Source organism: Pseudomyrmex gracilis, unplaced genomic scaffold (genome assembly GCF_002006095.1).
Source record: "Pseudomyrmex gracilis isolate BER0280 unplaced genomic scaffold, ASM200609v1 scaffold_257, whole genome shotgun sequence".
Taxonomy (NCBI): domain Eukaryota; kingdom Metazoa; phylum Arthropoda; class Insecta; order Hymenoptera; family Formicidae; genus Pseudomyrmex; species Pseudomyrmex gracilis.
Window position 1 is genome coordinate 67112 of NW_018020841.1, and position 16121 is coordinate 83232.

At 42.4% G+C, this 16121-nt stretch overlaps 1 protein-coding gene across 18 annotated transcripts in view; it reads left to right on the forward strand.

Annotated features, from left to right (window-relative positions):
- Window positions 1–16121, forward strand: part of LOC109859326 (calcium/calmodulin-dependent protein kinase type II alpha chain) — a 109367-nt gene that overhangs the window by 50319 nt on the left and 42927 nt on the right. For 13 of the 18 annotated variants that reach the window (XM_020437459.1, XM_020437460.1, XM_020437462.1 and 10 more), the window contains exons 4-10: window positions 1644–1698; window positions 2582–2720; window positions 3396–3498; window positions 6881–7059; window positions 7327–7449; window positions 8177–8260; window positions 14800–14860. In XM_020437459.1, the coding sequence (XP_020293048.1) occupies window positions 1644–1698; window positions 2582–2720; window positions 3396–3498; window positions 6881–7059; window positions 7327–7449; window positions 8177–8260; window positions 14800–14860 (744 nt within the window). The remainder of the gene's footprint in view (window positions 1–1643; window positions 1699–2581; window positions 2721–3395; window positions 3499–6880; window positions 7060–7326; window positions 7450–8176; window positions 8261–14799; window positions 14861–16121) is intronic. The other 5 variants (XM_020437461.1, XM_020437470.1, XM_020437471.1 and 2 more) reach the window with 1 other exon arrangement.

Consider the following 16121-nt stretch of genomic DNA (forward strand, 5'->3'; position numbering starts at 1 on the left):
TTGATTATTCGTCGACGTATCTTAGCGAGTTCTCCTTTCGCGGAAGAGGATTCAAATTCCGAGAAGGAGAAGAAGTTGGAGAAGCGTTTGCCTAAAACTACTCCGCGGCAACTTTCGTGACGAAGAAAACTCTCACGTTCATTAAGAAGCTTGAGTAATCTTGACATTTGGACTCCGAACGCGAAGCGCGCTTCGTGAAATGCAGAAGGAGCTTAAGCTTCGCGAAGGGCTTCTTTTCCTAGCTCTCTTTCTCTCTTTCTCCGTCGAGCGGGAATCGATTCTTGCTCTCTCGCGAATGCAAACGAGAGCGTGTGACGACGCTCGTCGTCGGATTCGGTTTCTTTTTGCGCGCGTTAAAAAGCCAGTCAGAGCGTGTCTTCACTTGACTCTGATTAAACTCGATTCGCAGTTTGATCGACTCTCGATCGGTTCCCCGTTGACCTTAATGAACGTCGGAATTCATTTTTCTTCTGTTTTTGTTTTTCATACTGATCTATTTAGTTGTCGCGCGCGTTTGACGGTCAACAACAAAATGACAAAAAATGTGTTCTAATGTACACGTGGATTCGCGATGTTGATGCAAATATTACGTCAAAGATGTAACTGACACTTCTCTCTCGAATTACAGACAGGTTTATTTTATTTTCCGTCTTGTTGCGCGCGTAATTTTATTATTCCACGATTTAAACGCACTTCACTCACGACGCACGCGCTTGTTCTCGCCCATATTTTCTCTCTCTCTCTTTCTCTTCCACGTTCGGTCTCACGCGTGGCGCGATAAATCGAGCGCGATCATTAGCTGGATGTCGCGCGGCCACTTGGCGAGCTAATTGGCGACAATTCGTTCTCTCTGAGAGAAAGAGAGAGAGAAAAAAGGCGTCGCAGAAATTCGACGCAGCGACGAACGAGCGAAGCAATCGTCTCGGATGGCAATAAAGATCGGCGTGCTCGCGCTGGGTCGCTCGCGAGTGGCACGTTCGAACGACACCATCTTCGCCGATGTACGAACGAGAAAGAGAGAGATCTTTTACCTTCCGTTCCGTATGTAATATCGCCGCGTTTTCTCGGCAGTAACCGCCGAGAATGGCTTGTCGTTAAGCTCTCGCAGCCGCTGGAATTTAGACAGGAAAAGGCTTTACGAGGTCGCGCGCGATTCCGATCGCACAGCGAATCTCCTCGTTCTTACGATCGTTTCGAAAAGTTTTCTCGTCGACATTTCTCGTTTTTCGCGCGCGCGTGCGCGACGGTAAATATGAGAGCCGGAGGCGATAAAATAAAATTGTATGAAATACATATACAAGAGTTGTGGGTATATGTTTTATCTTAATGACCCGATTTTACAGCCGGAGAGATAACAAACGGCGTAATAACAACGAACGGAAAGGCTAATATACGGAAAGCCCAGATGCGGCTCCGAAAGGAGGAGTGCTTTTAATGACACGTATACGGCGATATCGCGCTCCCGTTCCTGTCAAGGTCCTTTCAAAGAGAGAGAGAGAGAGATATGTGTGTGTGTATGTGTGTGTGTGTGTGTGTATACATATATATATATACACATGTGCTATCTAAATATAGGAACCATTTAAAGTGCAAGGCCGTCGTAACAAGTAGCCTCACTCGTCTCGTCATCCTTTCTGTTTCAGTGAGATTGCACGACAGTATACAAGAAGAGAATTTCCATTATCTCGTCTTTGATCTGTAAGTATGAGAAAATCCCGTCGGACATAATTTAATCTTACGTACACGCACGCTCCCTCAATACAATTTGTTTTTCTGTTTTATCATCTCTCGGATCGGATCGCATATATAATAATCTCTACAATTCATCTCTCAATCCTATTATAAAAACGTTTGTGTCGGTTTTGCCGACCGATACGATCGATGAAAAGGCGCGAGATTCCGTCGAGTCATCGCGTTTCATCTCGCGAGCTCTAATTGCGTCAAGCGCCGATACCGATCTGCTGCTCCGGTCTTCGAAACGTCATCGGAGCAACGCGTCGAGAAAGTATCTAATTTAATTTCCCCGTTACGCGTGATTGTATGTACTCGTTGATTAGCCGTGCGCTACGAAGATCTTTGTCTCTTTCCCGCCACGCGTGGGACTCGCGTCGGTCTACGACACGAATTCGCTACGATCTGCCGCCGATTAATTCGCGCCGGTTACATACGAGGGATTTAATTCTCGACCGTCTCCTCGGATTTTTTGTTTTGTGACTCGATTAGCCTGTGTGTGTTTCTCGTGCTCTTTTTTCTTTCGTTCGCTCTTCGAATTGCGCGCGCAGTCCGCCTCGTAATTGGCGCAATAATTATCTTCGTCTCTTTCGATCAACGACTTTAAATTTTGTTTACACGTTCGTGACGTAAAGCAAAGATCGTTTCGAATCTCTTTTTATTATTCGGACACGGCGGCATTTTGTCGAGAACGTGTAGCGTCGCTTATGAAAAAATTCATGCTACTTTTATTTCCGGTGAGTTAAATATTCTCTCTTTCTCCTTCTCTCTGCTCTTGCGCAATATTCCTTTTACATTCGATTCCGTGCGCGCGCTCGCGAAATGGAATTGAAACGTAAAACGCTTACAGAGTCACCGGCGGAGAACTGTTTGAGGACATCGTCGCCCGGGAATTCTACAGCGAGGCCGACGCCTCGCACTGTATTCAGCAAATCCTGGAAAGCGTACACCACTGCCACCATAACGGAGTTGTGCATCGGGATCTGAAAGTACGTGGGAGAAAGAATGTGTGTGTGTGTGTGTGTACATGAATGAAATAGAAAGAAAAAGAAGGAAAAAGAGCGCTTGTCGAGCGGGAAGATGACGCCGGCGTTTGCAGAATAACCGATGTTGAAATAAAGCGATCGTGTCCTCCGTCGGTCTGTAGTTTCGTCCGCGATTCACTTCGGTCCGCGCGACGACGACGTTTCGTCTATTTTTCACAGATACGCACCAACTTGGGAAATCCACGTTTCCGCGATAATAACCGCGATAAAAGACGATTTGAAAAATCCGCGTCACAAAAACAACGCACATTTTTTAAATTGAAAATATGTACATTTGCGCGAGGAATAAACGCGATAAGTAACACGGAAGTGCGCACAATCATGTGCCAATTTGCGAATTTGCGCGAATACTGAACATTTTCTAGCGGGCAATGTTTCGGACTTTTTTCCCACACTGTGTATCGCATCTGCGAATCGAAGCTAGACGGCAGTTTTTATTCGCTCGTCTGTTCCCAATCAAATCTCTTTTGCTAAATTAGTATCATCGCATTTTCGACAAGAGAGAAGTTCGATCTCGCAACGAGATCGCGCGCGTCGAATTCGAATCGATGTCTGGGAAAAAGCTACGCGCGTTCGTTTGACAAGTGCGTCCGGTGCGACGAAAATTTTCTGTTCCAGCCGGAAAATTTACTCCTCGCGAGCAAAGCGAAAGGGGCGGCTGTGAAACTAGCTGATTTCGGCCTGGCGATCGAAGTACAGGGTGAAGCACAGGCATGGTATGGTAAGTTGGCTTTTGATTGGTTTTCTCTTCTCTCCATTTAATTAATCAAAAATCTTTTTTTATTGGCAATAATTTCGCGCGCCAGAGCGATTGCGCGTCTAAAGGACGAGCGCGGCGCGCTTTGATGTGCGCGATATTTAAACCCCACTTGGCGACACGAGGTTCTCGATCGTCTTTCATCGCGACTCGTTGAGGGATCCTCATTACGAGTGATTACGGGTTGTCGCGCGGTGAATAGTCGTGCAAATCCGTCGCTCTCGAATTGGATCGTTCGGATCCGTCAGAGAACGCGAAAAAAAAAGAAAGAAAAACATTATTTCGAAATCGGTTTCGTTTTTTGTATCCGAAAATTTCCCACGTCGTCGAGTGAAGAAAAAAACAGCGGCGCTTTTATTCGACGCGTTGTAGAAATTTTTTCGCGTCTCACAAACGACGAGTTCGTATTACTTATATTTACAACAGGGACAGTTAAACGACAAGAATATCAATCGTGTATAAACACGAACGTCGCGACGTTCAGCGATTTAAGTTGGACAGAGAAAGAGAGAGAGAGAGAGAGAGATTGACAACATTTCCTGAATATCAGCGAAAGTAATGGGATCCGCAAACTGTCGCCGGGGGTTCAAGTTGCGAACTTGATACACTCGACACTGGTAATTTACAAGCCAACCGTAGTTTTGCTACAGAGTAGTCTCGTCTCTCTCTCTCTCTCTCGGTATGTATAGTCATAACTTGCTACAATGTGTATCTTTTCTTCGTATCGCGTAACGTGTCATTTTCTTACTGCAAAGTACGGCATTTGCATAATGCAGCAATACATCAATAAGCGCAGGAAAATCGAGAGACCGTTGCGAACCTTTCGTTATCTCTACAACGACGTCTTTCTTTTCGAAGAAAAAAGGTTTTTTGCTTTAATTTCGAGATAAAAAAAATCGAGTTTTGTCATATTTTTATTCTCTTCGTGTAAACGTTCACACGTCCGAAAACTTTATCATTTAAATGGTGCGCGTTTTAGAGACACTCAGTGCGTTTCCATTTTTTAAATCGCGACCTGCTCCATCGCGTTCGTATCATTTCGAGAGCCTCTGTGAATTTTTCGTTTATTTCGCGCTCTGCCCGTTTGATTTGCATATATCTTTTTTGCATATATTTCTCTTTCTCTCTCTCTCTCTCTTTCTCTCAGACGCGGGACTCTTTCTGTGTACGACGCGTATTTGAATGCAGGTGAACTCATTGAAATAAGTGCCTGGCAGAGGCCGATTGCTCGTTTTTGGTCCCGTTTATGCAAAAGTGCGCACGCGGCGAAAGTTTTCCGATAGCGCGCGCGACCAACTTTTCCGCACTTTTTCTCCCATGCGTACGGGAGAGTTTCACAAACCAACTCCTCCCTTCCAATCGTGATTTCCGATTCTCTTTTCGTATGTGTGTGTGTGTGTGTGTGTTTCGGAGCAATCTTTTCTTTCAAAAATTTTGTTGAAAAGTCAAATATATTTTTAACCTTGTTATAAAATATTTCAAATATAAAAGAGAGACAAGATTTATAAATTTTTATTGCGTTCTCTCGCAATTCCATCCAATTGTTGCGTTTGTTGTTTTGTCTTCACTTTATCTCTCGAATTTTCGAACGAGAATCTTAAAAAAAGATTCTCGTTTAAATTAAGATCAAAGGTTTTCGTTTTTACTTTTTTTTTTAAACACACACACTTCTATTCGCGTTCTGATACGCGATTGGGTATCCCGGCAACGGGCTCGTTGGCCTCTCACTTTTATCTCGACGATCGATTTTTTGTTCTCTCTCTTTCTCTCTCTGTGCCTTTGCGCCGTAAGTAAATGTGCGTGTACCAAATCCGTCAGGAGAAAAAAATTTACGCCGAAAAAGAAATTAATATTTTTTTTTTTACGCGCAAAATTGCCTCGGTAATTAAATTTATTAAGCCGCAAGAGGGTGAAAAAAGGGTACTTTAACTCGAAACGTGCGCGTTGTATATTATTGGACAAATCAACATTTATTTCACTGTTTTTTTTTAATTATTACGTCATTTTCGTAATGCACGAAAAAAAAGGTATCGAAATATCTTTCAGTTTTTTGTTTAACGTATTCGCAAAGCGCGCCGCGACTGTGTGATTGCGCGCATAAAAGTTAAACAATTTATATTAAAATCCAAAAGCAAGAGCGCATTTTTTTCTAAAATTCCCAATATTTTTCTCTCTCTCTCTCTCTCTCTCTCTCTCTCTCTCTCTTTATGTGCGCTCGTTATCTTGCGCGCGCGTAACTATAACAAAATGATCAAAATAATATGAAAAATAGACGCGACGAACGTATGAAAATTCTGGAACACAATTCTTTATTGAATTAACAAACGTAAATATATACGCGCCGGCGTTTAGTTCTTCAAAGCGTTGTTTTTCTTGTAATTGTGATTGCTCTTATCTATAGGTTTTTATTTATGTACATTTTGTAATTTTTTTGCGCAAAACAAAGAACGAGAGAGAAAGAAACATCGGGAAATTTGCGAAAAATAAACGCTCAAGCGTTGCTTTGTACGTTCTTGTGTGTGTTTCTATAACTGCGTGTAGTTCTTTCAAGCGGTTGGTAGTTGGACCGCGCTCGTGAAAATATTTTGGCAAAGCGGATGTGTTAGTGTAAAACATATACAACTACGACGTAGCGGAGAGGGGGGAGGGAATCCAGCGTAGTCGCTCTGGCGCAATATTTCCGTGGGCAACCATAGTTGGCGTTTTAATTGCGCAGCCGTGCAGCTTCTGCTGCACCCAAGCAGGCAGCGCGTTTCGATTGCAATCGCGATTACATAACACGGTGTCTATCGATAATTAATTACACGTGTCCGATAGAGTATAAAATTGTCGGGAGAAACATTGAAAAAAAAAAAAAAATATGTATCTTGGCGCACCGGATCGCCGCGCTAATTGCGAATATTTTACGGCGTACTTCCACTTGCGTCGGCCTCGTTGCGCAATTTTTCAATTCGTCTCTCCTTTGGGAATCGTGGGATACATTTCTCGCGAATTGCAACGGTAAATATTTATCATCGGCCGCGCATCAGATGTGAACCGACCGCGTGTGAAAATTCATAATTCGTGCGCGTTGCAGATTACGTCAAATTGCAATGTCGCAAATTGCAAAACGCGGCGGAGAACAAACTTCGAACACACCTACGCGCTTATCGAATAGAAATAAACGCAATGCAGTTATTTTTGAAAATAGAACAAAAGAAATTACAATAGAAATTTCTCTTCTAAAAAAAAAAAAAAAAAACACAAATAAACAAACTGCGCGTCCGCAGTTTCTCTGTGCGCAGAGATTCGATACGACGCGTGTGTTTTTCGCGTGAAGTAATGAACTTGAGCGATCGGTAAAAAGGTTTCGCTGGAACGCCCGGCTACCTCAGTCCAGAGGTGCTGAAGAAGGAGCCGTACGGGAAACCAGTCGATATATGGGCGTGCGGTGTCATCCTGTACATCCTCCTCGTCGGCTACCCGCCGTTCTGGGACGAGGATCAGCACCGACTCTACGCGCAGATCAAGGCCGGATCGTACGACGTGCGTATTGCGACAGTTTACTGGTTTTTCACTATCTTGAAATTATTTGAAAAAGCACGCGAGAAAACATTTAGATTAAAGAGAACTTTTTTCCTTAACAAAATAGAAGAATAAACACGTGGAAGGGCAAAAAAAGATTTTGCAATTTAAATTTTATTATATCGGTTTTTTTGGTATATTCGCATTTACGAATTGTGTGACATCAATTGTGTCGCGGCCTCACGTGAAGAATTAACGTTGTTTTTTTGTGCTTTATGTTCCGCGCAGTATCCAAGTCCAGAATGGGACACCGTCACGCCGGAAGCGAAGAATCTCATCAATCAGATGCTGACGGTGAATCCGGGAAAGAGGATCACCGCCAGCGAGGCACTGAAGCATCCATGGATCTGCGTAAGTTTTTGTTGTTTTACCTGCGATATATGACGCGTTAGTTCGCGCGCGCGCGCAACTATAAAGAATCGTACAGTAGTACAGTAGTACAGTAGTACACCGCGATCGCGACGAAACTCTGATTTAATTCTCGCGTTGTAGAAAACATCGCTAATACGTACGCGTCGGGATCGTATTTCTCGTGTAATATATACAACATTATATATATATATATGTATATTTATGTAGCGCAGAGTGTTACGTAAAACACGATGACATATATTCGTAATTTGATACATTAAAATGTTATAGTTGCTAAAATCGGATAAAATGTTAAATTAAATACACACAAATGTGACTCGACTCGGAAATATATAACGCAATATAGTCACGAGCAACTCATTTTTGTTATCATTATTATTAAAAATAAAATTGAATATTTTTAAGTTTAAGTTTAATTTTCGCGATGTTTGCACAATAAACGTTGTACAAGAATAAACGCGCGCGCGCGCGCTCGTAGCTGTCAGTCCGAATAACGCAATATCTGGATTTGATTTTATCTAAAATTCTTCGAGTCTGCCCTTTCTCTCGAGCACACGCGAACCGATCGTTTCTTCGCTCGAAATAAAATTGCATTCTTGGTGCAAAGCGTGGCGCGCGCGAGACCTAATTTCAGACAATTTAATCTAATTACTTCCTTCGAGAGCAGGACGACGTCTAATGTAGGTGTTTGCTTTTTGTGTTTCAGCAACGTGAGCGTGTCGCGTCTGTGGTCCACAGACAAGAGACCGTGGATTGCTTGAAGAAATTCAACGCAAGGCGCAAATTAAAGGTAAATACATCTCTGTCTTTCTCATTTCGTCTTCTATATGTATGTATATATTTAATCCGACGCAAAATATTTGCAATCTCACGTTGCAATGTGGACCTTCAATTTCATTATCTGTCGATTATCGCGCTTCCGCGATTTTCCCATCTGCGTGGGGAGAATTCTCGCGGTTTGTTATTCGAAATATATAACTCGGTTATCCCAAACACACCGCGAAGTTGCGATAAACAAAAATATTATACATTTTGTTTTTTTGTTTTTTTTTTTTTTTTATCTCGTTTGTTGTGTGCGTGAGATTTAAACTAAAACCTCCATGTGATATTTTGTTGTTAAATTGGTTTATGCGATCGAGAGTGAAACACGTTTTTGTTTCTTGTCGAACAACACACAAAGCGAGCTTTTTGTATAATCGAGTTTCGCAAATATTATTTGCTTTAATTATCAGACCGAGAGAAAGATACAAGAGCGGCGATCGCGCAAGAATTATCTCGATTTAATTTGCGAGATCAATTCTGTAAAATTTGTGAAACGCGGAAGAGAGTTGTATTTCGCGACAGAGAGATAGAGAGCTTGCGATTGGCAAGCTTTTGTGAGGGCGTCTGTTCCGAGAGGCAGGGAGAAGGGAGGGATTACGCGAAATTTGTTTGATACGCGATTATTATCAACCGGCGCGGAATTTTAGAACCGAGCGGCGGCATGGAAATGTATGACACGCTAATCGCGCAAATTCTCATTCTAGCCGGCCGCAAAATCTCATATATTAGCCCCGGCCATTTACAGATGCAAATTCCATTATGTCCGCTTATCACGTTGCGGTCGAGATTGCGCTCGTGCGGCGCTGCCCACGTTAGTAACATCTGTAAAATTAGAACGACATGGCGCGGAGCGGTAAATTCCCCCGCTTATCGGTTCTTATGCCGTCGGACGTCAAAACGTCAGATATCCCGTCCCGCCGCAGTAAGATCAATTTTGCAAATCAGTGCACTTAATCTTCCAGAAAAAAAAAAGAAAGAAAAATATACTCGAGTTTCGAATAATCTCGATTTAAAAGCGTGGCGAAAACATTTCGAGCGTGCGGCAATTCGGACCGTATAAATTTCACTTATAGTAACGTTTTTAAGAGCGCGTTTAAGCGTTTAGGTACGAAGATTACCGAGAGATATTCCATCATTTCGAAACGGTCGTTCTTTTTACACGAGTTTTTTTTGTGTGTTTTTTAAAAGTGATAAATTATGCAAAATCTTTGTGGAAGATTTTACGGAATTTCAGCGAGTTAACAAATTATCTGCGCGAACACGTGGCACATATTAATCATCCCGAAACAAAATACATATTCTCTGTCGAAGATTTGGTCGAGAAATTTCGGGTTCATAGACGTGTTGTAATTTGCTGAGATAAGCTTTCGCGAATCACTGCTCCGGCAACACCGGGAATTCGATGAGGAATCGATGAATCGCTCGCTCGGTCGTTCTCTTTCTCCCCTACCTATCTACGAGCGTCGTTTCCTACGTTGTCGTACGGACAAGTCGCTGTCGATTAAACGATGGCACGCATCGGGGCCAGTACGATTCCACTTGTCGTCGCAACAGCGACGCACATTCCCGGTGTTGCCGAGCGGAAAGTATATCGGCTTTTTGTGCCACGTGTGTGACACGTTTCGTTTATCGTTTTCGAAATGCGCCGGAAGCTCGAGGCGCGTGCCAGGATCGCGCTTGCTTCTCTCAAAGGGTTTCGATCCGATTGACTGTAAAACCGAGAGTGCGAGATCTCGAAACATTGGACGTGTTTTTTTTTCTTTTTTTTTGTTTTTTTGAAGAACACGGAAAGCGCGAACGCTTGATTTAATTTCTCAATATTTTTCTCTTTCTCGTCGCGCGTTTTTCATGGGATTTTTTTACTCGACAAACCTGGTGCATACATATATATATACGTTTATTCCCACAGTGCGACTTATTTGTTTGTGTCGTTTGTGTAATTTTTTACAATTAGAAGTTGAAGTTTTTCTCGGGGAAAAAATTGCGCGAGTTTCAAATGCGCAGTTTTATCTTTTTTTTTTAATTTTATGAATGTTTTCACTGTCCATTTGTATTTTTTTTTCTTTAGCCGAACTCTAGGCTTGAGTGAAACTGATATGCTTCAGAAATACGCTTTAGAATCTCCTTGCAATATTGCGCAAGTTTTAATTAAACGAACGCGTAAGAGTGCTTTTTCGTATTAATGGCACTTGTCTTTATTAATTAAACAAAAACGGTTCGAGAGATTATTGCTTATATTTTTCAGTACAAACACAGTAATGTTTCACTGTGTTGTAAGACACCGTCCGTTTAAATGAATTGCTTACGTACGTGTCCTCCGCGAATAGCAGTTCCGTCCTTGTAAAGTCACCGGCGGAGAATTGAGTGTGCAATTTCGACCTATTTCATCATTCTTACGTTCTCAATTGGACGACACAATTGCGCGCGACGACGTTCGAGTAGGTTGTTCAGTGCTTCAACACAAAGCGCGAAAGAAAACATTTCATTACTCGATACCGAGCCGGCGCGTGAACAGCTATTAAAATCGTTCTCGACAATAGTTCGCGATTAAAACCATACATGGAACCTTCTCTCCTAGATTATGCGTGTAATTATATTTTTTTCCACACACACACGTGTCTGATGTAACGTTTTTTTTTTTGCGATATAAACGCGAGGTATCTGCTGCAAATAAAAAAAAAAAAAGTATAATTTCCAAAGAGAATAAAATCACATATTTTATTTAATATTTTATTTAATATTTTCTGTTATGAGGAAAACAGCGATCTGATTGTAATTAAAAGGTTAGTGCAAGCTGGTAAGAGTGTCGATGTGTGTGTGTGTGAAATATTATTTTTATTCAAATACTATTATATTTTTACTCGAACAGTCACGTTGCGATATCCCAATATTTTGGATTTTCATCGGTGAACGTAATTAAATAAATTAAAACATTAATTCAAAAAGTTTATGGCATTAAATAACGTATACAAAAACGCGGTCGATAACTAGTCAAAAAATAAACGAAATCCTCTTAGTCAAAATGAATAATCACTAGGTGGTTCTTATTTACTCTTGGTGAAAATTGTTTTCGAATTTTTATCGCGACCCAGGGGCACCTCTTTTCCTTGTCCGATCGGGTTGAAATTTTCCACGGATTATTGTTTTTACTTGGAACCGTTCTAGAGGGTGCCGCGACAAAAGTTCAAAAGTCGTAAATATATAATCACACGCTAGTGACGCTGGAAAATCAACTACACAGGATAAAATTTCAAAGTGAACTGATTGTAATTAACTTTACTCTCTCATTGTGCAATTTAAAGTAAATCATTCTCATGAAAAAAATTTAAAAAAATATTGTTCTCGTCGGTATAACCAGGAACGTGTTATCTCGCGTTTTACGAGAACAGCGTGAAGAGCTCGGCGTGATTTCTCAGTCGTGTGTAATTTCTCAAAGGACAAATTTAATTCTCAAGGTTCACTGCGGGGAAAAACGGTCTCTAAAGTGGATAATGTTCTCGCGTCGGGACAAATAATATACGGAGCGGCGGCGTATCACGCACCGAGACCTCCGCTTCTCTAACGAACCAACTTGATAGCGTTATCATAATAAGCGATTGTAGCCCCGGCTTGTGTCGAGTCGATCGCGCTCAAGGATCTCACATGTATCGGAGCGCGAACGTTAATTACAATTGGGTGTACCGAGTTAATTAATGTTTATTCGGTCGCGAGCGTGTATTCTTCCGCAAGCGAAACCGCCGCCCGCCCGCGCGAAACTCAAATATCGAAGGGAGGCGGGACGCCGGCTAATTATATAACACACGCTCACTCGATGAACGAAATAATTGAGCGACATCTTGCGGAACAACGGGCTCGTTCGAAAGTGTCTGGAATAATTCCGAAACGCGTTACGTACGTAACGTGTAACTATTTTTTAAGTTAAAAAGTTCTTTTTTTCGAGTTTGAAAAATAAATTAATGAACAATCCAAGAGAGATCTTGACAATAAAATTTATTTGTCTTTTAGCATTTGATGAAAAATCGTCTTTGTGCAATCGCGCGCGATAACAACACGCGGATAAACTCTGTCGAGAATTCAATTCCGTCAGCTGCTTTCCGAGACGAGTGACCTCGTGGCTTAACGACTTGATGAGTTTCGGGATATTTGCCGCGAGGTCTTGTTTGTTTGTTTGTTTGTTTTTTCATCTCTCGCGCGACGATCAGAATAGTAGCAGTGGGTGCGCATTAGCGACGCAGGCAACCGGCGAAGCACGTAAAAAAACGGCGACGTGACGTTGAAACAACGAACGGGTCGAATGCTGATTAAGCCGTGTGACTCATAAAAGTGCAAATGCCGAGTGAGAAAGTTTAACGACGCCATCCGCTCGCTCGTTCGCGCGAGCGCAGAAACATGAGGGCGCTGAGGAATAAATTCATGTTGTGCAGACAACAGGAGGCGACCGTGCCCGAGGTAATGAAATTTTAATCATCGTCAGATTGACGTCTAACAACGCGCGCGCGCGCGCGTTTGTTCCGCCTTGGCGTGTCAAAATGCGCCGATGGGGCGATACGTCGCGCGCGCGCGTGTGTGCGTATACGCGGAATATCGGTGATACGTAATTTTCTCCCGCTCTCTCGCGCGCGTGTGCGATAATAATAACGAAAAGCAATTTATATTATATTACACGCGCGCGAAATGAAGTGGAATTATCTAGGATCGTGAAATCTCCTCGCGCCTGATTGTTGTTGTAAGCTACAACGATTCTCACCCCGCCGTCAATTTGCCGCGTGGCCCGCTCTCAATTTGTACCGTTACGCGTTTTCCCCAAGCGCAAATACAAATTGATGCAAGTCAAACGGCGCGGATAGAGACGTGTGTTTCCGCTTTTACGAACGAAAACCTTCGTCGCACTGTGTATGTGTATGCATACAAGCGTAAACGCAGAGTTCGCATCTTCATATTGTTGTTATTGAGATGCAACTTTGTAAAAAGTATTTACGCTGTCCGTATTATTGCAGAGATGGGTGTACCGTCGTTTTGTTCACGTTGAGAGCAACGAGTTGTTTTGTCTCGCTTGATAAATCGCCGCAACAAGATGTTAATTGACCGTGTTAAAATATGTATAGCTGGCGGCACACGCTACTAATTTGGTCGGCGTCCGAGGTTACGATTAATTCGGATATTTGTTCGAATTTACGAGAGAGAGAACGACCCAGTAAAGGTCAAACGCGCGGGAACGACATGTGTTGGATGAACGTTTGTGAATTCGCAGCGTCTTTAAATAATCACGACGAGAGCGCGAAACTTTCTAATTTTTGCAACCACTTTTAACGGTAATGTGCAAAATAAAAACGGCTAGTTTTTTTGCGACATCATCGCGATTAAACTTTACGAATGACATTTAAGCGCGAATTATGTTCCGTGGACGTAAAACCCGTGCGATAATTTCGTGTAATTATAATAATTAATTAGCGCGTTCTCTCTCGTTTCCCGAAAATCGTTTGTAAAATTTGGCGAAAAATTCTCTCCGCTTCTCGGTCAAGGATTATTTTTTGAAATACATTCTCCGCGAATGTGATATACTCGCAAATTTGTATCTTTCGGTCGCGCGCGTGCATGACTTTTAAATGTCACCGTGGTCCGGAAACACAAAGCAAGTCTGTATTCTAATCGGTCGCGACTCGAAGCGTATTATCGGGTTATATCATGTTTCGCATTACAAGTGCGAAATGTTCGTTTGAAGAATTTCTCATTTGACGCGGACGACCTTATATACTCTCCGCGCAAAGTTTAGCGACACACGCACGTCGTTGTAGAGCTGTGAAATTTTGTTCCCTGTGTGCGCGCAACAATGTTCCCCAACTTGCCGCGAATGTCATCGAGCCTGATGAAAGACGAGAGTTTACGAGTAAACTTCAACTCAAAACTCTGTCCCTGTCTCTCTCTCGTTCTGTATATAATCATCCGCCCTCACTCTTAAAGGGTTAGCTGTCAGTGGGTCCTTGCTCGGGAATTATTTCCCGTAATTAAAGGCCGTCGCATCGTGTCACGGCATTTTGGACTCTCCGGCTCTCTTTGTTCGCAATCACGCGTATGCATGATTTAAGCATTTTGCTTGTCGTGGATAATCAATACACACAGCACAACGGAGTGTAATTTAAGCGGCAACATTAATCAGGTGTCAGGTTTTGATTGACTTGAAATTTGTATCGCAGCGATAAAAAAGAATCGATTGCTCTAATTGTCTTCAAATGAATAAACAAATTTTTTATATAGGATGCTGTGATGTGTAATATTTTATAAAATATTTAAGAGGATATTTTGGTCTTTTATTTTATTTTCTTTACATTTTTTATCGCTCATTCTTTAAATATTTTATTCGCATTATTCTCTTGTGTTTGTCAATTACAAGAAATTTTCGTTCGCGTCGTTGTCACGCTCTTGGCGCTTTTACGACGTACATTCCGTCTAATTTGCGTTCCAGTCGCGCGGCTGACAGTAATCGTCTTTCTTTTTCGCTCTTTGCAGGGCGCTATACTGACGACCATGTTGGCGACGCGGAACTTTTCCAGTAAGTATGATGCACAGGGTAAGTACCTCCGGCCCTCTTCAGCGCTCTACACGGACCACGACAGACAGTACTTTTATATTCCTTCCCGTTGAATTTTACATCCTTCGTGTCTCTGTCTACGAACTCGTCCCAACACCATCACCACCACCACCATCATCACCATCACCACCACCACCAAGCCTGTTTTTCCGTGCAACAGAACCCCGTTCGTTCATTCGTCTTGCACTCTCGCCATACATAGAGGATCTGTTCATCTGCCTATATATTCGCTCTTTTCGAAAGGATGCTTCGTGACGCGCTTGCGCGATGTTTTTTTCTTCATTTGCATTTCATTCGTATATTTGCTGAAAATTTATAAAAATTTAGGAAAATTTTCTTCTCGCGAAAGCGACCGCGGAGCATCCGACGGCATTTGTTGCTCGTGCACAGAAACAAATTAGAGGTCCTTTTTTGTTTTTGTTTTTTTTTTGTTTTTTTTTTGTTTTTTTTGTTTTTTTTGTTTTTTTTTACGACACTTTCTTGCCTCATGTGGTCGAAGGAGCGAGGCTGAGTCGAAAATCCAAGAGTCACGTCACATACAGCGCGTCGATGATCGATATATCCGTGTGGATTTCCCGAAAATCATCGTCGACGCGCGGCTTCGCGGTTAATTAGGCGCTTATCAGGCAAACAATCGCATTTCATCCTCGCTCGCTCGGTGCATCGGTTATCATGACACGATGTTCATCCTCCCCCGTTCTCCCTTTCCACAACTATCTCGTGTATCTCATATATAGTCGATGCGCACGGCTCGCACGTCATATCCTGCAAAGACCGTGGCACGTTACCCAGAAAACCCGGGACCTTGGCTGTTTGGCGCAAAAGCGAATTCTCGACCAGAGACAAAAGAAGAATTAAATTTTCTCTCTTTTTCTCTCTCTCTCAAAGTCTCCGAGATTCTTTCTCCAAATATTTCTCGATATCCGTAGGAGGAAGTCATCGCTTGTGTCTCTCGCGGAGACGAAGGAATTTCTGGGTAACGCGAATAGTCGTCGCAGTGGACTCAAGCAGTTTTTGTTTTTCCTCATAGAATTTTCTCATCATCCATGTCGGTGTAATCGGGCGAATCATCGAATCATGCTTCCGTTTCGTATATATTCTCCGGAATATTCTCCTTCGACATCGTCACACGTGTGTGTGTTCAATCATCATTGCAAACTAGAAAAAAAAAAAAAAAGACAAGAGAAACTTGCAACCACTCGGGGATCACTAAGAACTCAGTAAAACTAAAAAATCTCCT